Source organism: Pan paniscus, chromosome 20, assembly GCF_029289425.2.
Source record: "Pan paniscus chromosome 20, NHGRI_mPanPan1-v2.0_pri, whole genome shotgun sequence".
In the NCBI taxonomy this organism is placed as follows: Eukaryota; Metazoa; Chordata; class Mammalia; order Primates; family Hominidae; genus Pan; species Pan paniscus.
In genome coordinates this window covers 18,811,772-18,837,381 of record NC_073269.2, presented here as the reverse complement: position 1 = coordinate 18,837,381, position 25,610 = coordinate 18,811,772, and the positions used below count along the sequence as shown (strand labels likewise).

The following is a 25,610-nucleotide window of genomic DNA, read 5'->3' as shown; positions in this document are numbered from 1 at the left end:
TGCCATGCAGACCCGTCTTCCTATCTTGGCTAATGACCAATCATGATGTGATAACATCGTGTTTAACCATATGAAATTGCCTTTCCTGTAGGTAAAAAATGGCCAAATATTGGCAATTATGTATGGTTCCACCAACTAGTAATAATGATAATAGTAACATTTATTGAGTGCTATGTTCTAGCACTTTCCATAAACTATCTCAATGACTCTTTACAACTGTCCTGTAATGTAGGGTCTCTTGGAGGTCTCCATTTTTTATTTTTTATTTATTTATTTATTTTCAGAAGGAATTTATTTATTTATTTTGAGAAGGAGCCTTGCTCTGTCACCCAGTCTGGAATGCAGTGGCGCGATCTCAGCTCACTGCAACCTCCGCCTCTCGGTTCAAGCGATTCTCCCACCTCAGCCTCCTTAGTAGCTGGGATTACAGGTGCCCGCCACCATGCCCAGCTAATTTTTGTATTTTTAGTAGAGATGGGGTTTTGCCATGGCCTCCCAAAGTGCTGGGATTACAGGTGTGAGACACCGCCCCGGGCTTCCATTTTTAATTTTTTATCTTTATTTTAGAGAAGGAGTCTTGTTCTGTCACCGAGGCTGGAGCAGAAGTAGCACAATCATAGCTCACTGCGGTCTTGAACTCCTGGGCTCAAGCAATCCTCCCTTCTTAGCCTCCCAAGTAGTAGTACTACAGGCACATGCCACCATGCCCAGTTAGTCTTTTTATTTTTTGTCGAGACGGGGGTCTTGCTTTTGCCCAGGCTGGTCTCAAACTCTGGCCTCAAATGACTCTCCCACCTCTGCCTCCGCCTCCATCTCCTGAAGTGCTGGGATTATAGAGATCTCCATTTTACAGATGAGAAAGCTGAGGCTCAGAGCTGTAAAGTCAAGTGTCCGATGTACAGAGGCCAGGAGGGAACTTCAGGTCAGCCAGACTCTAATATCTGAACACCAAGCTATGTCCTGGGCTCCTTCCATCAAAACTGAGAAAAATCAAACTATCTGGTGCCTGGGGCAGAGAAGTCGGGAGAGTGAGAAGGGGTCCAGCCACAGTGCCATAAGCTTATGGCTGCAGCCCTGGATTTGTGCTTAGCTCTGGCCAAGCTGTTAATCCCTATGACCTTGGGCAGATGTCTTCACGTCTCTGAGTCTCAAAGTCCTCATCTGTACAATGGAATAAAAAGAGTCTGACATGGCCCGACTGATGCAAGGGTTTGATGTGTCAAGTCCGAGGACTGCCCCTCCTCGACTGGAGCAGCTGTGGCAACAGGTGGCCCCGAACCCGGGGCAGGGCCCCAGGAGCTGGGGAGCCAAGGCCAGTAGGCCACACTTGGGTGGGGTTGGAGCCTCACCTGGGGGGAGGCGGGGACCGGGGCTTACCTGGGGGGCGGAGATCGGGCTTCCCTGCGGGGTGGAGCCCTTCCCTGAGCGAGTGACGGGGGTGGGGAGGGATCCCCAGGTCGGGCCGTGGGGCGCAGACTCACCTGGCGGGCGGCCGCGGCGCCTCTGCCCGGGGGTCCCGGGGGTCCTTTCCTCTTGTGCATCTTCAAGGCTGGATGCCCGGACCACCTGCCCCCAAGCCCGGCCTTGCCCTGCCTCCTTCCCCGGGCTCTGTCGCCGCGCACTCGCCCTTCCTGAGTCCTGCACTCCTCGTCGGCGCCCCGCGGCCGTCGATCCCGAGCCCTCGCTTCCCTGCTTGGCCGTCCCACTTCCGCCTCGGGCCTCGGGCGCCGCCGCACCGGAGCGCGGCCACTGGGCTCGCCGGGTCTGCCGAGCCGAAACTACAACTCCCGGCAGGTAGTGCGTGGGCGCGCATGCGCCTGGCGGGGGCGGTGCTGACTGTCGCGGGCTGCGAGGGCGGTGTTTGCGTCGCTCATGCGCGGGGCGGGACCTCGCGGGGCGCGGGAAAGAGGCAGAGCGCGCGCAGGTGTGAGGGGCGGCGACATCTGTGGGGTTCAAAGCGTCCGTCAGTCACCGACGGGCTCTGGCTTCACGTGGGCTCTCGGCCTGTGGAGTCCTCACTTTTCGGTGGTCGGCGTAGTGTCAGTGTGGGGCTTGTCACCGGGAGCGGGGTCTACAGCGCCCACCCTCAGGCCTTTCCATCTTTCACCTCCCGACTCGAGGCCTCCAGCGTTCTGTGAGGGCCAATTTGGCCATTTATTTTTTCCAAAAAGAGTAACGCGGATAATTCAAGCGACTTATTCCCAACTGATCCAGGCAGAGCTCGTTTGTGATAAGGACAGAGGGTCCTCAACGACTTCTGTGGCCCAGGTCCGTTCTGGTTTGCCTCGACCCCAAGGCTGGGAGAAACCGGCCTATGGCAGCTCTTTCCCCTCCAAGGACCCAGCTGTCCCCTTTAAAGTGGCACGATCTTGGCTCACTGCAACCTCTGCCTCCTGGCCTTGTACCACAGCCTCCTGAGTAGCTGGGATTACGGGTGTGTGCCACCGCACCTGGCTAATTTTTTTTTTTTTTTTTTTTTTGAGACGGAGTCTCGCTCTGTCGCCCAGGCTGGAGTGCAGTAGAGCGATCTCGGCTCACTGCAACCTCTGCCTCATGGGTTCAAGGAATTCTACTGTCTCAGCCTCCCGAGTAGCTGGGATTACAGGTGTGCGCCACGATGCCCAGGCTAATTTTTGTGTTTTTAATAGAGAGGGGGTTTCACCATATTGGCCAGGCTGGTCTCCAGAGGCCCCTGGAGAGTCCTCAAGTGTCCTTGGAAGGGCCCCCAGATACCCCAGTCTGGAGGGAGGGGCTTCACACAGGCTGTTTCATCCTAGGGACCAGAGTCTGGGTCCCCGGGGCTATCTATAAGGACCCCCCAGGGCCCATTTGTCTTTCAGGTCCTGGGCATAAGATCTTCAGTTCGGAGGAGGTTTGAATTCCTACCTGGCCATGGCCCAAAGTGGCTGTGACTCTGTGTCCCAGTGGGAGCCATCTGACCCCTGGGGCAGCCAAATAGGCTGAGGTGGAGGTGGGGGTAACCTCTGCTCTCAGCCAAAGCCACTGGATATAAACAGAGACAGAGACTGCTTATAATGATGAGAGATTTTGCTTGTTTTCAGATTTCTCAAGGGGAAGATAAAATGACTAAGAGGAAGAAGCTGCGGACCTCAGGTACGTTCATTCAAATGGACACTTGTTGATTTCTGCTTCTGCTTGTGGGAAGAATGTGGGCTTGTTTATTGCAGATCTGGCTAACACGACTGCCCTAACCTCCTTAAAAGGAAGCAAGGATTGGCCGGGTGCAGTGGCTCACACCTGTAATCTCAGCACTTTGGGAGGCCGAGGTGGGCAGATCACAAGGTCAGGAGTTCAAGACCAGCCTGACCAACATGGTGAAACCCCATATCTACTAAAAATACAAAAATTAGCCAGGTGTTGTGGCACATGCCTGTAGTCCCACCTACTCGGGAGACTGAGGCAGGAGAATCGTTTGAACCTGGGAGTCTGATGTTGCAGTGAGCCAAGATGGTGCCACTGCACTCTAGCCTGGGCAACAGAGCAAGACTCTGTCTCAAAAAAAAGAAGAAGACAAAAAGGATTTAATTCATGCTGGTAAGAAAAATAGAAGGCCGGGTGTGGTGGCTCACGCCTGTAATCCTAGCACTTTGGGAGGCCGAGGTGGGCGGATCGCTTGAGTCCAGGAGTTCAAGACCAGCCTGGGCAACATAGCGAGATCCTGTCTCTACAATGTAAAGTAAGGAAATTAGATGGGCGTGGTGGCAGGCACCTGTAGTCCCAGCTACTCAGGAGGTTGAGGCAGGAAGATTGCTTGAACTGGGAGGTGGAGGTTGCAGTGAATCCAGATCGTACCACTGCACTCCATCCTGACTGATAGATTGAGACCCTGTCTCAAAAAAAAAAAGAAAGAAAGAAAAATAGAAATAACGGAGAGGGCATACAGGAAAAGTAAAAGTGAAAGTTTTCTGGAGCTTCTGCAAGCCTCTGGTGGGGTCCCACAGCTTAGAGGAGGCCTCCCCGGGCTTCAGGGCAGCGGGACAGCCTCCCTGCGGAACCAGTCCCAGAGATGACCCCTGGAATAATGCTTGATGTACTACAAGGCCACCCGGTATGTGGCTGAGTGTTTTACTCTGGGGCCCAAAACCTGGGTTCATCCCAGTTCTGCTCACTGTGTGGTGGTGGATGATTTCCTCTGTGCCACAGTTTCCCCTTTTGTAAATTGGGGATAATAAAAGCCACTACCCTTTCCTTTAGAGCAGTGTTTCTCAACTAGGTGAGAGGAAGGGATTTTGACCTCCAGAGACAGCTGGCAATGTTTGGAGACTTTATTTTTTTTTTTTTCGGAGACCAAGTCTGACTCTGTCGTCCAGGCTGGAGTGCAGTAGCAAGATCTTGGCTCACTGCAGCCTCCACCTCCTGGGTTCAAGCGATTCTGCAGCCTCAGCCTCCTAAGTAGCTGGGACTACAGATGTGCACCACCACGCCCACCTAATTTTTGTATTTTTAGTAGGGATAGAGTTTCACAATGTTGGCCAGGCTGGTCTCAAACTCCTGACCTCAGGTGATCTGCCTGCCTCAGCCTCCCAAAGTGCTGGGATTACAGGTGTGAGCCACGGCGCCCGGCCTAGAAACTTTTTTTGGTTTTCATAACTGGAGAAATTATACTGACATCTAGTGGGTGGAGGCCAGGGATGCTGCTCAAATATCCTACCATGCATAGGATGCCCCCCAGCCACAGAGAATGATCCAGCCCCAAATGTCCTCCAAGGTGAAGAATCCTGCCCTTAGAGCTCACATGTGGATTAGTATCTGTAAAGCACCCAGAACTGACCTAAGGTAGTACACAAATGTACACTGCTGTTAACAATTCTTCTTCCAGACTTTTAAGAAAACTTTTATTTTGAAGTAATCTGGGACTTAAAGAAAAGTTGCAAAAATAATTCAGAGAGTTCTAGCTACCCTTCTCCAAGCTTTCCCTAATGTTGACATCTAGCATAGCCATAGGACAGTGATCAACTGTAGAACAGCATGAAAAACAGGACAGGACTCTAACCTCGGTACACTGCTTCTAGACTTTTTTTTTTTTTTTTTTGAGACGGAGTTTCGCTCTTGTTGCCCAGGCTGGAGTGCAGTGGCGCGATCTCGGATTACTGCAACCTCCACCTCCCAAGTTCAGGCGATTCTCCTGCCTCAGCCTCCCAAGTAGCTGGGATTACAGGCACCCGCCACCATGCTGAGCTAATTTTTGTATTTTTTTAGTAGAGTCAGGGTTTGGTCAGGCTGGTCTTGAACTTCCAACCTCAGGTGATCTGCCCGTCTTGGTGTCCCAAAGTGCTGGGATACAGGAGTGGGCCACCGCGCCCAGCCCAGACTTTTTTGTTTTTGTTTTTGAGACAGAGTCTTGATCTTGTTGCCCAGGCTGGCGCGATCTCGGCTCACCGCAACCTCTGCCTCCCAGATTCAAGCAATTCTCCTGCCTCAGCCTCCCAAGTAACTGAGATTACAGGCATATGCCACCATGCCCAGCTAATTTTTTTGTATTTTTAGTAGAGATGGGGTTTCTCCATGTTGGTCAGGCTGGTCTCGAACTCCCAACCTCAGGTGATCCGCCCATCTCGGCCTCCCAAAGTGCTGGGATTACAGGCATGAGCCAGCGCGCCCGGCTCAGACTTTTTTTTAAGATGGTGTCTCACTCTGTTGCCCAGACTGGAGTGCAGTGGCACGATCTTGACTCACTGCAGCCTCCGCCTCCTGGTTTCAAGCGATTCTCTTGCATCAGCCTCCTGAGTAGCTGGGATTACAGGTGTCTGCCACCACGCTCAGATAATTTTTGTATTTGTAGTAGAGATGGGGTTTCACCATGTTGCCCAGGCTGATCTTGAACTCCTGGCCTCACATGATCTGCCCGCCTCAGCCAAAGTGCTGGGATTACTGGAGTGAGCCACCATACCCAGCTTTTTTTTTTTTCTTTTTTTTGAGACAGAGTCTTGCTTTGTCGCCCAGGCTGGAGAGCAGTGGCACAATCATAGCTTGCTGCAGCCTCAACCTCCCCAGGCTCAGGTGATCTTCCCACCTCAGCCTCCGGAATAGCTGGGACTACAGGTGTGTGCCACCATGCCTGGCTAATTTTTGTATTTTTTGGAAGAGACGAGGCCTCACTATGTTACCCAGGCTGGTCTTGAACTTCTGGGCTCCAGCAGTCCACCTGCCTTGGCCTCCCAATGTGCTCAGAATTACAGGCATGAGCCACCATGCCTGGTCAGACTTTTTCTGTATATATACAGATACAGTGTTGAGCTTTTTTCTTTTTTTTTTTTTTTTGGAGACAGTCTCACTCTGTCACCCAGGCTGGAGTGCAGTGGCACGATTTTGGTTCACTGTAACCTCTGCCTCCTGGGTTCAAGTGATGCTCATGCCTCAGCCTCCTGAGTAGCTGGGATTACAGGTGCCTGCCACCATGCCTGGCAAATTTTTGCATTTTTAGTAGAGACGGGGTTTCACCATGTTGGCTAGGCTGCTCTCTAACTCCTGACTTCAAGTTATCCGCCTGCCTCAGCCTCCCCAAGATTACAGGCATGAGCCACCGTGCCTGGCCCAGATAAAATGTTTTTATTGGAAAATCGAATCATCACACTTACTGATCTGCAACCTCCATTTTTCACTTTGCGGTAGATCATGACCATGTTTACTTGTCAACATACCTATACAATTTCATCATTTGAGAAGAAAAACACCCCAAAATAGCCAGGCTTGGTGGTACGCACCTGTACTCCAGGCTACTTGGGAGGCCGAGGTGAAAGGATTGCCTGAGACCAGGAGTTCATGACCAGCCTGAGCAACATAATGTTACCCAGTCTCTAAAAAAAAAAAAAAATTTTAATTAACCGGTGTGGTGGCGCCTACCTGTAGTCCTGGCTACTTAGGAGATTGAGGCAGGAGGATGGCTTGAGCTGAGGAGTTCCAGGCTGCAGTGAGCTATGATTGCGCCTGCGCTCCAGCCTGGGCCACAGAACAAAACCCTGTCTCTTAGAAAAAAAGAAAGATTGTTGGGCACGATGGCTCATGCCTGTAATCTGAGCACTTTGGGAGGCCGAGGCAGGTGGATGGATCATTTGAGGTCAGGGTTGGAGACCAACCTGGTCAACATGGTGAAACCCCATCTGTACTAAAAGCACAAAAATTAGCCGGGCATGGTGGCATGTGTCTGTAATCCCAGCTACTTGGGAGGCTGAGACACGAGACTCGCTTGAGCCCAGGAGAGCTGAGATTGCACCACTGCACTCCAGCCTGGGCGACAGAGTGAGACTCTGTCTAAAAAAAAAAAAGGAACAAACCAAGTCAGAAAGACAAACTCCCAATATGATGTAGTAGAGTTCCATTTGCCTATCATTTTCTAAAGTAAGTTAAATTTCTTCAAAATTTTGAAATGACTTTTTAATTTAGTGGCTGATGAATTTAGGGAATGGTGTGCATGTTTTTTCCCCCAAGATATGGGACAGGAGAGGAAATGATCAGCAGATTGAACATGTTTTGTGCAGAGATGAGCAACAGGCTGCTTGGAGGCATCAGAATTTCTCTGACCTTGGAGGGGGAAGCTGGGGACAGCCAGGCCCACCCACAGCAGGTCACTTGGGGCCTCTGTTGGCGGTAGACTCCCCAGCTCAGTGGACCTCTGGGCTGGCCCTGGACAACCCTTTCTGTGTGTGCTGGAAGGGTGGAGAGAGAGGAAGAAAATTCTGGCAGGTGGTGAAAGAGGCCTTTTCCCTCCCAATGTCTTTAGTCTTTGGTGTCGAACACAAGGTTCTGCCTTATTTTTTCTTAAATTAGTCCCATGTGGACAGATCACAGGAAGGAAAGAGAAGACTCTTCAATGCCATTGATATTTTTTTGCTTTTTATTCGGTACAAATGGCCATTCAGTCAGCCAAGTGAGCAAGTGTTTGAGAATCTCAAGAAACCAAATAAACAAAGCAGCTATATTTTGTCTTTTCTGGCAGACCACAAGGTCGTGTTTCTTTTGAGACAGAGTCTTGCTCTGTCACCCAGGCTGGAGTGCAGTGGTGCAGTCTTGGCTTACTGCAACCTCTGCCGCCTGGGTTCAAGTGATTCTCCTGCCTCAGCCTCCTGATTAGCTGGGACTACAGGTGCCCACCACCACACCTGGCTAATTTTTTGTATTTGTAGTAGAGACAGGGTTTCACCATGTTGGCCATGCTGGTCTTGAACTCCTGACCTCAAGCAATCTGCCCACCTCACCCTCTCAAAGTGGTGAGATTACAGGCATGAGCCACTGCACCCGGACGGTTAGGAATGTGTTTCTATAAGCAATGTCCATTGGAGCTTTACTTGTGGTGGTACATCCTTTGAGGTGGGCACCTGATGGGGCAGGGCAGGGCGAAGGGGAGATCAAAGGGTGCATTGCACTCAGTTCCTGCCCTGGAGATCCTCCAGCTGTAGTCAGAGGACAAAGGAAAATGCTTCTCTCAGCGAGAGCTAAGCAAATACACAGCAGTGGGATAAAGTTCTAAACGGGCACTCCCGAACTGTAACTGACAGAATTACAAGCAATTGGCCGTGCGCCATGGCTCACACCTGCATTCCCAGCACTTTGGGAGGCCAAGGCAGGCAGATCACTTGAGATCAGGAGTTCAAAACCAGTGTGGCCAACATGGTGAAAACTCGTCTCTACTGAAAATACAAAAAAATTAACCAGGCATGGTGGCTTGCACCTGTAGTCGCAGCCAATCAGGAGGCTGAGGCAGGAGAATTGCTTGAACCCAGGAGGCAGAGGTTACAGTGAGCTGAGATCATGCCACTGTACTCTAGCCTGGGTGACAGAGCGAGAGTCCATCTCAAAAGAAGAAGAAGAAGAAGAATTAGAAGCAATTACAGGAAGATCGCTGTGGTTTAGTGGAGGGCAAACAGCTGAATGAGGACTGATGCAGACCCTAGCAATTGGCGTCGAGGAAAGAGAGACTCATTCAGTAGGTTTACTTCACGATGTGTAAGTGTGTAATGTAGAGCTGAGGTTGGAAAAAGTCCATCTGGGGTTTGGATAGTGTTATTCTTTTTTTTTTGAGATGGAGTTTCACTATTGTTGCCCAGGCTGGAGTGCAATGACGCGATATCGGCTCACCGCAACCTCCGCCTCCCGGGTTCAAGCGATTCTCCTGCCTCAGCCTCCTAAGTAGCTGAGATTACAGGCATGAGCCACCATGCCCGGCTAATTTTGTATTTTTAGTAGAGACAGGGTTTCTCCATGTTGGTCAGGCTGGTCTTAAACTCCCGACCTCAGGTGATCCGCCCGCCTCAGCCTCCCAAAGTGCTGGGATTACAGGCATGAACCACTGCGCCTGGTCCTGGATAGTGTTATTCTTTAGTGTTTTTTTTAGAGATAGGATCTAGCTCTGTTGCTGAGGCCAGAGTGCAGTGGCACAATCACGGCTTGCTGCAGCTTCAACCTCCAGGGCTCAAGCAATCCTCCTGCCTCAGCCTCCCGAGTAGCTGAGACTACAGGTGCGTGCCACCACCCTCAGCTAATTTTTAAATGTTTTATAGAGGTGGGATCTCACTGTGTTACCCAAGTGAGATCCTGGACTCAAGTGATCCTACCCCCTCAGCCTCCTGAGTAGCTGGGACTGCAGGTGTGCACCACCACACCTGGCTGTTGGTTTGTCTTTTTGTTCTGCCTGCCTTGGCAGAAATCTGCTACATAGTAGGCATTCAGTAAATGCTCAAGTATTCTTAAGTGTGCTGGTTCTGGAGTTGGACGGGGTGCCAGCCTTGGTTCCTGGGCCTCTGTGTGCCTTAACGTTTTCACCTCTCTGGGAACTTGGGGCCCTTGGGTGTCAATTCTCGCATCTTTCCTTTCCTTTTAATTTAATTTAATTATTTTTTTTTTGAGATGGAATCTCACTCCCTTGCCCAGGCTGGAGTGCAGTGGCGCCATCTTGGCTCATTGCAACCTCAGCCCCCCGGATTCAAGCGATTCTCCTGCCTCAGCCTCCCAAGTAGCTGGGATTACAGGTGCCCACCACCATGCCCAGCTAACTTTTGCATTTTTAGTAGAGATGGGGTTTTGCCATATTGCCCTTTTATTTATTTATTTTAATTTAAATGTTTAATTTAAATGTTTTTTTGAGACAGGCTCTAGTTCTGTTGCCCAGGCTGGAGTGCAGTGGCACAGTCTGGACTCACTGCAATCTCTTCCTCTGGGCTCAAGTCATCCTCCCCCTTCAGCCTCCCAAGTACGTGGGACTGCAGGCATGCACCACCATGTTTGGCTAATTTTCGTACTTTTTATACAGGGTTTCGCCATGTTGCCCAGGCTGGTCTTGAACTGCTGAGCTTAAGCAATCCACCTGCCTCGGCCTCCCAAAGTCCTGGGATTACAGGCTGGCATCTTTCCTTGCTGGTGGCAAAGGCCAATATTTTAATCATGGACAAAGATAATATTGAATTGCTCAAGGTTACTTCTGTAAGGCAGGCATAACAGCAGCACCCTGCCTTGAGCTTTTATCTTAACACACACAAGTTCTTAGGACAGCATCTGGTGTGGAACTCACTAGAGTCAACCCTTATCATTTGTTCACTGAATACATGATTAGGTTGGGGCCAGGTTTGGGGAAGTCTTACAAGCCAGCCACTATTGAAAGTTTTGATGTGGCTGGGCATGGTGGCTCATGTCTGTAATCCCAGCACTTTGGGAGGCCGAGGCGGGCGGATCATGAGGTCAAGAGATCGAGACCATCCTGGCCAACATGGTGAAACCCCGTCTCTACTAAAAATACAAAAATTAGCTGGGCGTGGTGGTGCGTGCCTGTGGTCCCAGCTACTCAGGAGGCTGAGGCAGGAGAATCACTTGAACCCGGGAGGCAGAGGTTGCGGTGAGCAGAGATCGTGCCATTGCACTCCAGCCTGGTGACAGAGCGAGACTCTGTCTCAAAAAAAAAAAAAAAAAGTTTCGACGTAAGGGAGTTTTCTTAATTCAAAAGATAGATTCTGGCGAGGCAAAGTGGTTCATGCCTGTAATTCCAGCACTTCGGGAGGCCGAGACAAGAGGATCACTTGAGCGCCAGAGTTCACGACCAGCCTGGGCAACATATGAGACCCTGTCTCAACAAAACAAAACCAAAGAAAACTTAGCCAGGCATGGTGGCACACGCCTTTTGTCCCAGCTACTTGAGTGGCCTGAGGTGGGAGGATGGCTTGAGCCTATGAGGTCAAGACTGCAGTGATCCACAGTTGCACCACCTCACTCTAGCCTGGGAGACAAAGCCAGACCCTGTCTCAAAAAAAGAAAAAAAATATATATAGTATATATAATACATAAATACATATATATAAATACGTATGTATAAATACATATGTATGTATAAATACGTATGTATAAATATATATATTTACATATTTGGCTGAGGCTGAATCCTGAGGTGGCGTGGCCTGGCTTTAGATCACATGGAACAACCTGGCAATATAATGGGATATATAATATATATAGTATATATTTAATAAATATATAATATAATATATAAATATGTAATATAATACAAGGATATAATTTTTATAATATATTAATATATCATAAATATATAACTTAAATAATATATTTTATAATTATAAATATGTAATATGTAAATACATTATAATTATATATTTTATATGTATGTGTATATTAAATATGAATATGTATGTATTTTATATATGATATATAATATATATTAATTTTTTTTTTGAGACAGAGTCTCGCTCTGTCAACCAGGCTGGAGTGCAGTAGGGCAATCTCAGCTCACTGCAACTTCCGCCTCCCAGGTTCAAGCGATTCTCCTGCCTCAGCCTCCCAAGTAGCTGGGACTATAGGTGGGTGCCACCATGCCCGGCTAATTTTTGTATTTTCAGTAGAGACGGGGTTTTGCCATGTTGGCCAGGCTGGTCTTGAACTCCTGACCTTAGGTGATCCACCCGCCTCGGCCTCCCAAAGTGCTGGGATTATAGGCGTGAGCCACTGCGCTATATATACAAAGATGTCAATAAGCATCTTTAGCCTCTTAAATGCCGGAAGAAGACACGTCACAATTGCTTTCAGTGATGGGGAAGTTAGTGCAGAAATGCAAGGGGCCAGGACGTGGCCAAAGCATCACCTCTTCAGCACCCGGTGGCTGTGAGTCCCAGTTTTCCCGGGATGGCTATTTTGCAGATGTCTCAGCACATTAGAATGGTACATAATTTAGTCTTGTCTGCCCTTGGTGGTGTGCATTTATCCAGTCATGGATAATTTATTTATTGAGCACCAACAGTGTACAAGATGCTCTTACAGGCACTTGGGACCCTGCAGAGAGTGAAATGGATTCGGCCCCTTCTCGCGTGCAGCCTGGTTGTAGTGGGGGAGACCTGAGTTGTCAGCCATGAGCAGTGGCTGTATCCCCCACCCCTTCATCTTCCTCTGTCTCTAAAACAGGAGAGGGACTCTGTCCTCCAAAACCCCTAAAGAACCCAAGGCTAGGAGACTTCGATGGGGACCCCCAGAGTTCCATGTTGGGCTGTTTACATCACCCTGAGGAGCCAGAGGGCAAATTGGGACCTGTTCCCTCTACACAGCAGCACGGGGAGGAACCAGGAAAGGCCGTCTCCAGGTAGGTGGCTCTGAACATTCCGGCAGGTCTCCCCACTGACAGTCCACATAGCACAGCAGCTCAGCAGACAGCAATGCTTTGGGAAAGAGACCCACAACCTATCCAGTGCTGTGACCCACTCCCTCCCAGAGCTCAGGGCCCTCGGATCTCGCTTCTCCTAGCTTTCCTCGCTGGTAAGAAGGGTTGATGTTTTAGCCAGGCATGGTGGCTAATGCCTGTAATCCCAACACTTTGGGAGGCCGAGGGGGGAAGATCACTTGAGGTCACGAGTTTGAGACAAGCCTGGCCAACACTGCAAAACCCTGTCTCTACTAAAAATACAAAAATTAGCTGGGTGTGGTGGCGCACCTGTAATCCCAGATACTCAGGAGGCTAAGGCAGGGGAATCGACTGAACCCAGGAGGCAGAGGTTGCAGTAAGCTGAGATCATGCCACTACGCTCCAGCCTGGGCAACAGCGAGACTCCATCTAAAGAAAGAAAAAAAAGTTTTAACTGTGGGCAAAGATAACATTGCATTTTTCAGGGTTACAGAACTCATATTCTGTCTGCTGGTCAAACCCATCCTTCTTCCACATTCCTCCTCTTCCTTAATCAAGAAGGGAACAAAGGAATTGTTGTTATGTGAGCTAACGACCAATAAAAAAAGAAAAGCAATCAGGGCTGAGTGCAGTGGCTCATGCCTGTAATCCCAGCACACTGGGAGGCTGAGGCAAGAGGATCGCTTGAGCCCAGGAGTTCAAGAGGAGCCTGTGTAACATAACAGGGATGACCCCATATCTACAAGAAATAAAATAATTAGCCAAAACAAAACGATATACATATCCTTATTTATTTATTTATTTATTTGAGACAGGGTCTTTCGCTGTCACCCAGGCTGGAGTGCAGTGGCGCAATCTCGGCTCACTGCAACCTCCACCTCCCGGGTTCAAGCGATTCTCCTGCCTCAGCCTCCTGAGTAGCTGGGATGAAAGGCGCCCGCCACCATACCCAACTAATTTTTGTATTTTTAGTAGAGACGGGGTTTCACCATGTTGGCCAGGCTGGTCTCGAACTCCTGACTTAAGGTGATCCGCCCGCCTCGGCCTCCCAAAGTGCTGGGATTACAGGCGTGAGCCACCACGCCTGGCCCTTATTTATTTAAATATAACCCTAAGTTTCACTAGTTTTTAAAGACACTATGTTTCTTGCATCCACAATTTCCTTTCCCTAGAATGTGCCGTGTCAGGGCTGGAGTGTCCGTCCAAATGAGAATATCCCTATTCCCAGTTCAGAAGGCAATTCCTGGGATTATAAATGTAACAAAGTCACCTGTTAAGGCAGTGTATTCTCCAGGTGGGACTCTGCACCCTCCTTGACAGTTAAATGTTCTCAAGTCACTGCTTCTCCATCCCCATCCCACTCTTTCAAAGCAGGTTTTCCAGGGCCTTCCATCTAGCAGACATTTTTTTTTTTTTGAGATAGAGTCTTGCTCTGTCACCCAGGCTGGAGTGCAGTGGCGTGATCATAGCTCATTGCAGCCTGAACTCCCCTGGCTCAGATGATCCTGACATTTCAGCCTCTCAAGTAGCTGGGACCACAGGCACACATCACCACGTCCAGCTAATTTTTAAATTTTTTGTAGAAAAGGGGTCTTACTATGTTGCTCAGGCTGGTCTCAAACTCCTGGGCATCCACCCACCTCAGCTTCCCACAGTGCTGGGATTAAAGGGATGAGCCACCACGCCCAGCCTAGGAGACTCTTAGCACTGGTTTCCTGTTGGATTTTGTTTTGCGTTTGTCTCGATAGGTGAGTGACAACCTAGGAGGATTTCAGATCCCCCTCGTTTGTTTGTTTGTTTTTGACACAGAACCTTGTTCTCTCACCTAGGCTGGAATGCAGTAGCACAATCTTGGCTCACTGCAAACACCATCTCCTGAGTTCAAGCCATTCTGCCTCAGCCTCCCAAGTAGCTGGGATTACAGGCGTGCGCCACCACATCCAGCTAATTTTTGTATTTTTAGTAGAGATACGGTTTCACCATGTTCCCCAGGTTGGTCTCGAACTCCTGGCCTCGGTGATCTGCCCGCCTCAGCCGCCCAAAGTGCTGGAATTACAGGTGTGAGCCACCGCACCCGGGCAGATCTCCTTCAGTTTTATCTTTTCCTACATAGCTCCCCTGATGAGGAAACAGGATCTCCCTGCCGGCTCCTCCGTCAACCAGAAAAGGAGCCAGCTCCCCTTCCTCCTTCCCAGGTGAGCTCGTCCTGTGGCCTCGTGGATATAGAAGCACCACTGCCTCCCTTAAAGTTCCGGCTCTCTGTCTCCCTTCTTTGTCACCAATTGCTCACTCATGGTCTACAGGGGCTGGAGGGAATGTGCCCAGAGGGCAAGGGTGGAGTTCTCTCAAGGCTATAAGAAAGGAGCAGGTTTGGGGTTGCTTTTTTCCTGAGACCTCATTCCTCTCTTATCTTTATTGCTGCTTTGTTCTTGTATCCGGTTTACAGGACTCATTCGGGAGGTTTGTTCCCCAGTTTGCAAAATCCAGGAAGACAGTGACAAGAAAAGAAGAGATGAAGGATGAGGACCGTGGGAGTGGGGCCTTTAGCCTGGTAAGGCTCTAAAATCAGCCAGGCTGAGCCCAGCGCAGGTGCAGCCTCCTGGCCCAGCCTCGGCAGCCCCATTTAACCCTGGAGTTCTTTGGCAATGGTGAGGCCTGCACCTCTCCACCCGCCGTTTTCAGTACATTGCGCTATGGATGTGTGTTGAGTTTGCAACAATTCTTTATTTTATTTTTTTTCTTTTTTTTGAGACAGAGTTTCACTCTTGTCACCCAGGCTGGAGTACGATGGTGCCATCTTGGCACACTGCAACCTCTGCCCCACTGGGTTCAAGCAATTCTCCCGCCTCAGCCTCCCAAGTAGCTGGGATAACAGACGCCTGCCCACCGCGCCCAGCTAATTTTTGTATTTTTAGTAGAGACGGGGTTTCACCATGTTGGCCAGCCTGGTCTTGAACTCCTGACCTCAGGTGATCTGCCCGCCTCAGCCACCCAAAGTGCTGGGATTACAGGCATGAGCCACCGCGCACGGCCTTAGCACAATTTTTAAAAAAACACAAAATGGTACAGAGTGAAGTTCCGGTGTTCTCTGTTTTAGCTTCACCAAGTGGTAACACCATGCATAACTATAGTCCATCACCAAAACTAGGCAATTGGCCAGGTGCAGTGGCTCATGCCTACGATCCCAACACTTTGGGAGACTTCCCTTGACCAGCCTGAGCAACATGGCAAGACTCTGTCTCTACAATAATTTTTTTTTTTTTTGAGATGGAGTCTTGCTTATCGCCCAGGCTGGAGTGCAGTGGTGTGATCTCAGCTCACTGCAGCCTCCACCTCCTGGGTTCAAGTGATTCTTCTGCCTCAGCCTCCCCAGTAGCTGGGACTACAGGTGCACACCACCACACCTGGCTTATTTTTGTATTTTTATTAGAATAGGGGTTTCACCCTGTTGGCCAGGCTGGTCTCGAACTCCCAACTTCAAATGATCCGCCTGCCTCGGCCTCTCAAAGTGCTGAGATTACAGGCATGAGCCACTGCGTCCAGGCTACAATAATTGTTTTAAAACTTGGCCAGGTGCAGTGGCTCCCACCTGTAATCCCAGCACTTTGGGAGGCCGAGGCAGGAGGATCACTTGAGCCCAGGCATTCAAGACCAGCCTGGGCAACATGGCACAACGCCATCTCTACCAAAAAAACCACAAAATTTAGCCAGTTGTGGTGTGTACCTGTAGTCCCAGCTACTTAGGAGGCTGAGGTGGGAGGGTCATCTGAATCTAGGAAGGTCAAAACTACAGTGAGCCGTGATCACACCACTGCACTCCAGCCTGGACGAAAGAGTGAGACCCTGTCTCAAAATTATGAAAAATAAATAATAAAAATAATAATAGCCGCTGGGCGCAGTGGCTCATGCCTTTAATCCCAGCACTTTGGGAGGCCGAGACGGGCAGATCACCTGAGGTCTGTAGTTTGAGACCAGCCTGGTCAACATGGAGAAACTCTGTCTCTACTAAGTATACAAAATTAGCCGGGCATGGTGGTGCGAGCCTGTAATCCCAGCTACTCGGGAGGCTGAGGCAGGAGAATTGCGTGAACCCGGGAGGTGGGGGTTGCGGTGAGCCAAGATCGCACCATTGCACTCCAGCCTGGGCAACAAGAGTGAAACTCTGTCTAAAAATAATAATAATAATAATAATAATAATAAACAGGAAATTGACATTGGTGTGGTCTGAATGCCACCTTGATTTTCATATCCCTGATCTGATTGAGTACCTGGTGCTGGTGGAGAGAAGAGCTTGGTGGAAGGAGAGGTTTCTGTGCTTCCAGATCCCCCTCCAGTTGCCGGCCCTGGTACTGATGCCTATTTCCATGCATGATGGCCGGTGCCAATATCTGAGTCTTTGAACAGGGTGGTGACAACTATTAGATTGGTGCAAAAGTAAGTGCAGTTTTTGCCACTAATTTTTTTGTGTGTATGAGACAGAGTCTTACTCTGTCGTCCAGGCTGGAGTGCAGTCCTATCTCGGCTCACTGCAACCTCCACCTCCCGGGTTCAAAGAATTCTCCTGCCTCAGCCTCCTGAGTAGTTGGGACTACAGTCAACTGCCACCACGCCTGGCTAATTTTTATATTTGTTTAGTAGAGGTGGGGTTTCACCATTTTGGCCAGGCTGATCTTGAACTCCTGACCTCAAGTGATCCGCCCACCTCAGCCTCCCAAAGTGCTGGGATTACAGGCATGAGCCATCACGCCTGGCCAATTTTTGCCATTAAAAGTAATGACAAAACCCGCAATTACTTTAAACCAACCTAATAGAAAACTCTTCGGAGAACTTGGTTATCAAAGGCCCCGGGGCTGAGTCTTTTTCTGTCCACAGGAAACAATCGCAGAGTCCAGCGCCCAGAGTCCAGGATGCCAGCTGCTAGTGGAGACCCTGGGGGTCCCCCTCCAGGAGGCCACGGAGCTGGGGGACCCAACGCAGGCAGACAGTGCCCGCCCTGAGCAGAGCAGCCAGAGCCCTGTGCAGGCGGTGCCCGGCAGTGGGGATTCTCAGCCTGATGACCCTCCAGACAGGGGGACGGGGTTGTCCGCCTCACAGAGGGCCAGCCAAGACCACCTGTCAGAACAAGGGGCCGATGACAGCAAGCCTGAGACAGACAGGGTTCCAGGTGATGGTGGCCAAAAGGAACACCTACCAAGCATTGATTCTGAAGGGGAGAAGCCAGACAGAGGAGCCCCCCAGGAGGGAGGGGCCCAAAGGACAGCAGGGGCTGGCCTGCCTGGAGGGCCCCAGGAGGAGGGAGACGGTGTCCCCTGTACCCCAGCATCAGCTCCTACCTCAGGCCCTGCTCCAGGACTGGGCCCTGCCTCTTGGTGCCTGGAACCCGGGTCTGTGGCCCAGGGCTCCCCTGACCCCCAGCAGACCCCCAGCAGGATGGGTAGGGAAGGGGAAGGGATTCATAGCAGCCTGGGATGCTCCTCCCTCGGGATGGTTGTCATCGCAGACCTGAGCACAGACCCCACTGAGCTGGAAGAGAGGGCTCTGGAGGTGGCTGGGCCCGATGGGCAGGCCAGTGCCATATCACCTGCCTCTCCCAGGAGGAAGGCTGCTGATGGAGGCCACAGGAGGGCCTTGCCAGGCTGCACCTCGCTCATTGGGGAAACCACAGGAGAAAGTGGGGAGGCAGGGCAGGATGGCAAGCCCCCCGGCGATGTCCTAGTGGGCCCTACAGCCTCCCTGGCTCTGGCACCCGGGAGCGGAGAGTCCATGATGGGTGCTGGAGATTCTGGTCATGCATCCCCGGACACAGGTCCATGTGTCAATCAGAAGCAGGAGCCAGGTCCTGCTCAAGAGGAAGCCGAGTTAGGTGGCCAGAACCTCGAACGAGACCTCGAGGGGCTCCGTGTGTCCCCGCAAGCCTCTGTTGTGCTGGAACACAGAGAAATAGCAGACGACCCTCTCCAGGAGCCCGGGGCTCAGCAGGGCATTCCAGACACCACCTCAGAGCTGGCAGGGCAGCGAGACCACTTGCCTCATTCTGCAGACCAGGGCACCTGGGCAGACTCTTTAGCTGTGGAACTCGACTTCCTGCTGGACAGCCAGATACAGGATGCCCTGGACGCCTCTGACTTCGAAGCCCCACCTGAGCAGGTGAGAGCTGCCCTGAGTGACAGACATACCTGCCCAGGGCGGGCACCCAACCTCCACAAGCCCCCTCCTCACTCGGTGCAGCGGCGGAGTGGGAGCTGGGGCTCAGGGCTTACCATTTACACAGTCAACGACTATAGGAGTCCGAGTTGCAGCTCTACTGGGTGTGGAGTCGGTGGTTTTCCAGAAAGTGTAGACCTGCCTTTCGGAGGTTGTCGACATATCTAGGGATGGTGACACACAGCTGCTTTCTCAGCCGGGCCCCCCACATTGAACTGGAGTCCCCAGGAGTGCCAGCCCCTGGCAGCTTCTGCTTCAGTGCCTGACCCTGGCTGTGGGGTCCCAGGGGATGTATTGAGGCGGCTAGACACAGATGGAGAGAAGCTGGGCCTGGGGATGGCTTTATACCTGGGCCTGGGGAGGGGGCTTCACTCCCAAGCTGCAAAAGAGCCTTTGCCCATCTCCTTAGGGTCCTCTGGGGGTCCTGATATGATTCTTTTCCAAACATACATAAGTCATTTTGTTTTTCTGCCAGAACGTGTAAGGGCTTTGCCTCCTTCAGGGATCTGCCCGCCCCACCGGCTGCCCGGATGTGGCCTCCTCTGGCTCCAGAGCCGGTGCCAGCCGTTGGCGTTCATTCTCCTGTCTGGGCAGATGGCAGCCTTGCTTCAGCCCTGCCCCCCAGGGAAAGAGCGACCTCCCTAGCCGTTGGCACACCTGAGCCTGGGCTGAGGGCATCACAGTCACGCCCAGGGAGGTAGGCAGTTCTCTGTCCACACACTGGGTGTGGCAGTGAAGACTCTGGAGGAGTTCGTGCGCCTGCTAGAGGTGAGGCAGGTGGGAGGGGAGGAGGCCAGGCTGGCACCCAGGTCATGCCCCAGCCGCCGCGTCCTGGAACGCAGAGTCCAATTTGCTTTTCAAATGTCAGCCTCTGTTTCTTTGGCTGTCCCTGTGTTGAGATGTTAAAAAAAAAAAAAAAATTCATGGCCAGGCACAGTGGCTCCCACCTGTAATCTCAGCACTTTGGGAGACCGAGGCAGGAGAGCAGGACCAGCCTGGCCAACATGGTGAAGCCCCGTCTCTACCAAAATACAAAAATTAGCTGGGCATGGTGGCATGTGCCTCTAATCCCAGCTACTCCGGAGGCTGAGGCAGAAGAATCACTTGAACCCGGGAGACTGAGGTTGCAGTGAGCCAAGATCGCGCCACTGCACTCCAGCCTGGGCAAGAGAGCAAGACTCTCTCAAGAAAAGAAAAAATTAGCCAGGCATGGGGATGCATGGCTGCAGTCCCAGCTACTTGGGAGGCTGAGGCAGGAGAATCACTTGAGCCCAGGAGGTTGAGGTTGCAGTGAGCCGAGATTACACCACTGCACTCCAGCCTGGGTGCCGAACACCCTGTCTCAAAAAAAAAAAAAGTGAGTCACAGTGCGGTTCAGTGGTAGAGGCTGAACACAAGCATGTGGGAAAGGCAGGAGTTCTGGTGCTGGGCACAGCTGAAATTTTATGAGAGCTTCATGCCTTGCAAAATGCAAATCCCTCGCTTGAGAGAAGAGCCGCCTCCATTGCCTCCAGTCTGTGGTCTCGTGAGTGGTGGCTTGGAGAGAAGGCTGGGAAATGGTTAAGGTGTTTGGGGCCAGGTGTGCCTAGGTGGCATCCAGCAGGTGAAGCCCCTAGCCCTCCTAAACGGGCTGCCAAACTGCAAGCTTGGAAAAAGACCCTGAAATCCAGACTTGGGGGGATCCAGACAGACAGCCAGGCTGGTCAAACCCAACCAGCATTAGCAGCCTTTCCCCAGCCAGGGGAGGAGGCACCGCCCTGACAGCACTGCCAGGGCCTGGGCGTGTTTGGTTTTGACACGAGGCGTTCCCCGGCAAGTTGAGGCGACCCAGGCAAGGAACACATTCCCGTGGGAAGGTTCCGGGTGGCTCCCGGCAGGAAGGCCGAGGCCCATGTCTCCCAACATGGGCAGGGACACGGGGAACAGCAAAGATGGATCGAGAGGGCCGTCTCAGCACCTCCTCCTGACCTCACTGTGGCCACACACTGTGCTAGAGGAGGGGACTCAGAGGTGACACAGCAGAGACAGAGCTTTCAAACCTCAAACCAAGGTCTCGTCATGGGAGGGTTTGGTGTTACTTTCTCATAGATCCTTTGCACTCACTCTTGGACTGATGGAGCTTCTGCAATCTGCATATGGAGTCATTTAATTTAAATTTTAGAGACAGGGCCTTGCTCTGTCGCCCAGGCTGGAGTGCAGTGGCACAATCACAGCTCACTGCAGCCTCAACCTCCCGAGCTCAAGCAGTTGATCCTCCTGCCTCAGCCTCCCAAGTAGCTAGGACCACAGGTGCGTGCCACAATGCCCAGCTAATTTTTTTTTTTTTTTGTACAGACAGGGTCTCGCCGTGTTGCCCAGGCTGGTCTGGAACTCTTGGCCTCAAACAATCCTCCCACCTCAGCCTTCCAAAGTGCTGGGATTACAGGTGTCCCCAGCCTGGCTCATTGCCTCTTTTCTGAGGGACATCATAGGTCACCACTGTAACGGAGCTTGACATTTTCCATGGAAATTAAACCACCATTGACGCTTAGAAGCTTAAGCGCCTTGGAGTTACCAGGCTTTCCCCTGTATTCACTGGGAGTTTTCCCCTCGTGTTATATTTGCAAACTCCTTTCCTAACAGGATGTCTGTGGCTCATTCAGCCAAGGTAGATGACTCTACTTCACCGCAGTTGCCCCCGCTTTGTGTTTTCTCTGTACCCGTAAAGACAGTGAGGGGCATGCAGGAGACTGCAGTGGTGTCAGGGCCAGAGATCATGGCACAGTGGTGCCCCCACTGCCCAGATCAGCCTGTGGGAGGCCCGGGCCTAGGAGCGGACACCAGGGTTGGCTGTGGCCTTTCTCTTTCCAAGGGGAAAGGACGGGCGCAGCCCAGGCTGGTAGCCTCGGGTCTACCTATCGTGGATTTCTTCCCCGTTACCGCTCTTCCTCTGCAGGAGTCCCAGCCAGCCCCGATGTGACCTGCTGTGGCCGCGGTGAAGCCAAAGGCATCAGCGTGACTTCTGGTTCCCCTGTGCAGAGCTTGCCCGACCCGGGCCTCGACCACTCACACCTTGTGCTCTCTTTCCAGCTCTTTCCTTCGGGGAACAGGCCGGGCCCTTGCTGGCCGGGCCCCAGCTCACGTGCCATTGGAGACCCTGTTGCAGTGGCCAAGGCCCAGCCGAGGTAGGTGTGGTGTGGGTGAGAAGTGGCTCCAGGACCCTCACAAATTTTACCAAGGAGGGTGACAGATGGAGGAGACAGACCCCAGTTCTCCCTCCCTGGGCCTCGACTTCCTCAGTCCAGCAGGGGAGCTGAGCCCTGTCTTTCAAACTGTATACATTCCCCTGCTCCCCGAAAGCAGAGAATGGGCGACAGTGACCAATGATCGACACCCAACCCAGCATCTCCCCACCCAGAAGCTCCCCAGGAGCCCTGGGACAGTGCCTCCGGCTCTGTGGGCTGTTTCTCTCTGGGAAGAGGGGCCAAAGCTTCCTCCTGAGTCCCTGGGAAGGGGAGGGGACCCAGACAGGGCTCAGAACTGTTGGCTGAGACCATCTTGGAGCCGTTCCTAGCTCTGGCACCAGGCGGGCACCCGAGTGAATCTAACCTGCCCTCACCTCCTCCCCTCCCCACTTGGCTCTTGCCCTAGGCGAACCACCTCCTCCCTCCCGCAGGCCACCAGTGAGCCGTCCTCCAGCCTGCTGTGTGTGAGGAGGGCACCCTCTCTCCTGCACCATGCCCGGGGTCTCCGCAGCCTGTCCCCTCCTCCCGTGCCCTCCCACAGCCCTCCTCGAAGCCAGCGCTGGGTGGCTGCCCTCTCTGTTACCTGGCACTTGAACCTGCCTCTCTGCAGAGGCGGCAGCTTATCAATTATTTATGGCCAAGTTTCTGTTTCTGTCTGGCAGGGGTGGAGGAGGGTTTGGGACTCAGCCCTTGGCTGTGTGTGGCCCCCACACCCTCCTCCTCCTTCTCCTCCCCTAGCAGAGGGCAGCTCTGTCCCTGCCTCCTGCCCTCACTCCCTGTGACTTGTACCTGCTGTGCCACTGGCCACCTCCCTTAGCCACACACACAACCTGCACGTGGACCAGAGGCAGTTCATCAGAGCGGCCCGCTGTGGTTTGAGTGAAGAGCCGGGAGGGTTCACATCTGAATCTCCGACAGCGTCCCAGGGCCAATGCAGCTCCCCTCCCCACCGCCCTGGATGTCTGGAAGCTCCCAGAGGGCCCCGGGTCTGGTTTGGTGGCTTGAGGCTGAATGACACACACAAGAGGCTAAGACCCAGGGGCTGCCAGACACCTCAGGGTGACCAAGGCAGGAGCAGCAGGACAGCAGTTTCCATAGTGATAGCCCCGGAGGTGCTGCGAAGCCTGGGACATGGGCGGGTTTAGGGTGGGTGGCCCCCACTTACCCGCCTGGCCACCTGTACTGCCCGTGTCTGAGAGCGGCACCTGTTCTGTGGGGTGGGGGAGGTGTTCTGTGGCTCCTTGGCTCTTCCGTGATTTTTTTTTTTTTTTGAGACACAGTCTTACTCCCATCACCCAGGCTGGAGTGCAGTGGTGCAACCTCAGCTCACTGCAGCCTCGATCTCCCAGGCTCGCATGATTCTCCCACTTCAGCCCCCTAAGTAGCTGGGACTACAGGTACCCGCCACCACACCCGGCTAATTTTGTATATATTTTTTATAGATGGGATTTTGCCGTGTTGCCCAGGCTGGTCTCAAACTCCTGGATTCAAGTAATCCACCTGCCTCAGCCTCACAAAGTGGTGGGATTACAGGCATGAGCCATCGTGCCTGGCGGGATATTTTTTAGATAGAGTCTTGCTTTGTTGCCCAGGCTGGTGTGCAGGATCATAGCTTACTGTAGCCTCCATCTCCCAGGCTCAACTGATCCTCCCACTTCATCCTCCTGAGTAGCTGGGACTACAGGCGCGCACCACTATGCCTGGCTAATTTTGTATTATTTGTAGAGATGGGGGTCTCACTACATTGCCGAGGCTGGTCTTGAATTCCTGGGTTCAAGCCATCCTCCCACCTTGACCTCCCAAACCTTCCAAGGATATGAATGCCATCTGGGCCGGCTTTTCTAGCACTGCCCTGGGTGCTGGGGAGGCAGTGTGGGACAAAACACAGAGTTGAATGCTACTGGGGGATTCGGGGTGTGGGGACATGAGAGACAGCAGATTAGATAGTCAGATGGCAGAGTGTTGGGGAAAAAAAGGCAGCGGAGAAGGGGTTAAAATGTAAGGAGGAATCAGGGAAGCCACCACCCACCACCAGGAGGAGACATTTGGGAAAGAACATTCCAGAATCCTGAGAGGTGCTCAAGGAATGGCCAGGAGTCTAGTGTGGCTAGAGCAGAGGGGAGGGGAGAAGCGGGGGATGAGGGGAGGGCACGGGGCAGGCAGGTGGTGCACAGCTGCGGGAGGAGAGGGCTTGCCTCTGAGCTAGGTTTCCAAGTTCACAGCCCCCAGTGCCTGTGGGGGACAAGCCACAGGGGCAGGAGCTAGGAAGGCGGTGGCAGCAGCGTCCTGAGAGGGCAGGGCAGGTAGGGGAGAAGCGGTTGGGTTCTGGGCCTGCTGGGCAGTAGAGCCAGCTGGGTTGGCCATCAGGGTTCTGTCGTGAACAGAGGAGGACAGGCTGGACACCTGGAAAAGATGGCGCGAGGCCCTGCAGAAGCCCCTCCCACTGGAGAGCTCTGGTAGTCCAGTGAGGTCGGGCCACTCTCAATTTCCTTCCCTGCTGGCCAGGACCTTCGTGGGGATCCAGGCCTCTGAGGCCTCCAGGATGGAGGATGCCACCAACGTCGTGCGTGGCCTCATCGTTGAGCTCTCCAACCTGAAGTACGGGGTGGGCTTGGACTCACGGCACAGGGGCTGTGGGAGGCCAGTGGGGACTCAGAGGAGCAGGGAGGGACTGAAGTGTGGAGCCCCTAGGTGGGCAGCGAGGGTCAGGCACCTCACTGCTGCTGGGTCCTCACCGTGGCCCCCCTCCCCCGTCCTTTGCAGAACACAGGCTCTGAAGAAAGGCTGGAACAGGCCCAGCCTGTGCTGCAACAGGCCCTTTCTGGTTATGTGCACGTGTGTGAGCCGTGTGTGTGCACCTGAGTCATTGGTGACCATGTGGCTGTGAGGCGCGGCCCCCTCTGTCACCTGGTGACCACTGAGCCCCACATGCATGCCTGTGTTTCCCCCACAGCCGGCTGATCATGGGCACCCATCGGGACCTGGAAGCTTTCAAGCGCCTTAACTACCGGAAGACAAAGCCGGGAGGCAAAGCCCCCCTGCCTTACCCTTCCAAGGGGCCTGGGAATATCCCTCGAGGGGACCCACCCTGGAGGGAGTTGTAGGCCACTTTGAGGTCTGTGTTTCCTTTGCCACCCAGCCCCCATGTCTGCAGACCTCCTCCAAGATGCTCCAGGGGGTCCTAGTGGACCCTACAAACCTCCCTTCAGTTGCCCGGAAGTTGGTCTTCCATGGACAACACAAAGGAGGCCATGAGGTCCTGGCCTCACCTGGCCAGGGTCAAGGTCATTTGCCACCCTTGGCTTCAGGGAGGGAAACTGTGTCTCCCATAGCCCCAGTGACTTCAAGCGGGCCTGGGCTCCAGGAAGCTGGCCACCTCCGAGCAGGGCCCATCCTGTCCGGATTTGCAAATTTTAGGGTCCTGAGCCAAGTATGGATGGTTCAGAATTTGTTTCTTTCCTGGAGGAGAAGAGAGCTCCCTTTGTTTTCTTTCTCCCCATTTCCATTTTATTTCTTCTGGGAAGACCCATAATAAATGATTCTGTAGAGGC

The 25,610-nt window shown here is 52.6% G+C and overlaps 2 protein-coding genes across 25 annotated transcripts in view; one reads left to right on the top strand and one right to left on the bottom strand.

Annotated features, from left to right (window-relative positions):
* The window catches only part of CC2D1A (coiled-coil and C2 domain containing 1A), a 24,715-nt gene extending 22,881 nt beyond the window's left edge, over positions 1-1,834 (bottom strand). For 7 of the 13 annotated variants that reach the window (XM_034945816.3, XM_034945818.4, XM_034945817.3 and 4 more), the window contains exon 1: positions 1,482-1,789. In XM_034945816.3, the coding sequence (XP_034801707.3) occupies positions 1,482-1,541 (60 nt within the window). In that variant the 5' untranslated portion in view covers positions 1,542-1,789. Of the gene's footprint in view, positions 1-1,481 lie in introns of all 13 variants that reach the window. The other 6 variants (XM_034945821.3, XM_063599944.1, XM_055103892.2 and 3 more) reach the window with 4 other exon arrangements.
* BRME1 (break repair meiotic recombinase recruitment factor 1) lies at positions 1,554-25,610 on the top strand. 12 transcript variants are annotated; one of them, XM_055103899.1, is made up of 11 exons: positions 1,892-1,924; positions 2,215-2,268; positions 3,063-3,114; positions 12,418-12,592; positions 14,745-14,826; positions 15,078-15,182; positions 17,504-17,795; positions 18,438-18,778; positions 21,905-21,999; positions 24,565-24,657; positions 25,013-25,610. In XM_055103899.1, the coding sequence occupies exons 3-11, from the start codon at positions 3,084-3,086 to the stop codon at positions 25,161-25,163; spliced, it is 1,365 nt and encodes a 454-aa protein (XP_054959874.1). In that variant the 5' UTR covers positions 1,892-1,924; positions 2,215-2,268; positions 3,063-3,083; the 3' UTR covers positions 25,164-25,610. The 12 variants fall into 12 exon arrangements, with proteins under 12 accessions (XP_054959869.2, XP_054959870.2, XP_008965948.4 ...); XM_055103894.2 differs by having other exon boundaries at positions 1,554-1,924; positions 2,172-2,268; positions 17,504-18,778; XM_055103896.2 differs by having other exon boundaries at positions 1,872-1,924; positions 17,504-18,778.

Excerpts from the sequence above, each read along its gene's own strand:
- BRME1 (XM_055103894.2), top strand. The coding sequence starts at position 1,554 with ATGCCCGGACCACCTGCCCCCAAGCCCGGCCTTGCCCTGCCTCCTTCC. Across the intron at positions 2,269-3,062 it reads CAACGACTTCTGTGGCCCAG|ATTTCTCAAGGGGAAGATAA; the intron begins GTCCGTTCTGGT and ends GCTTGTTTTCAG. Across the intron at positions 12,593-14,744 it reads CCAGGAAAGGCCGTCTCCAG|CTCCCCTGATGAGGAAACAG; the intron begins GTAGGTGGCTCT and ends TTTCCTACATAG.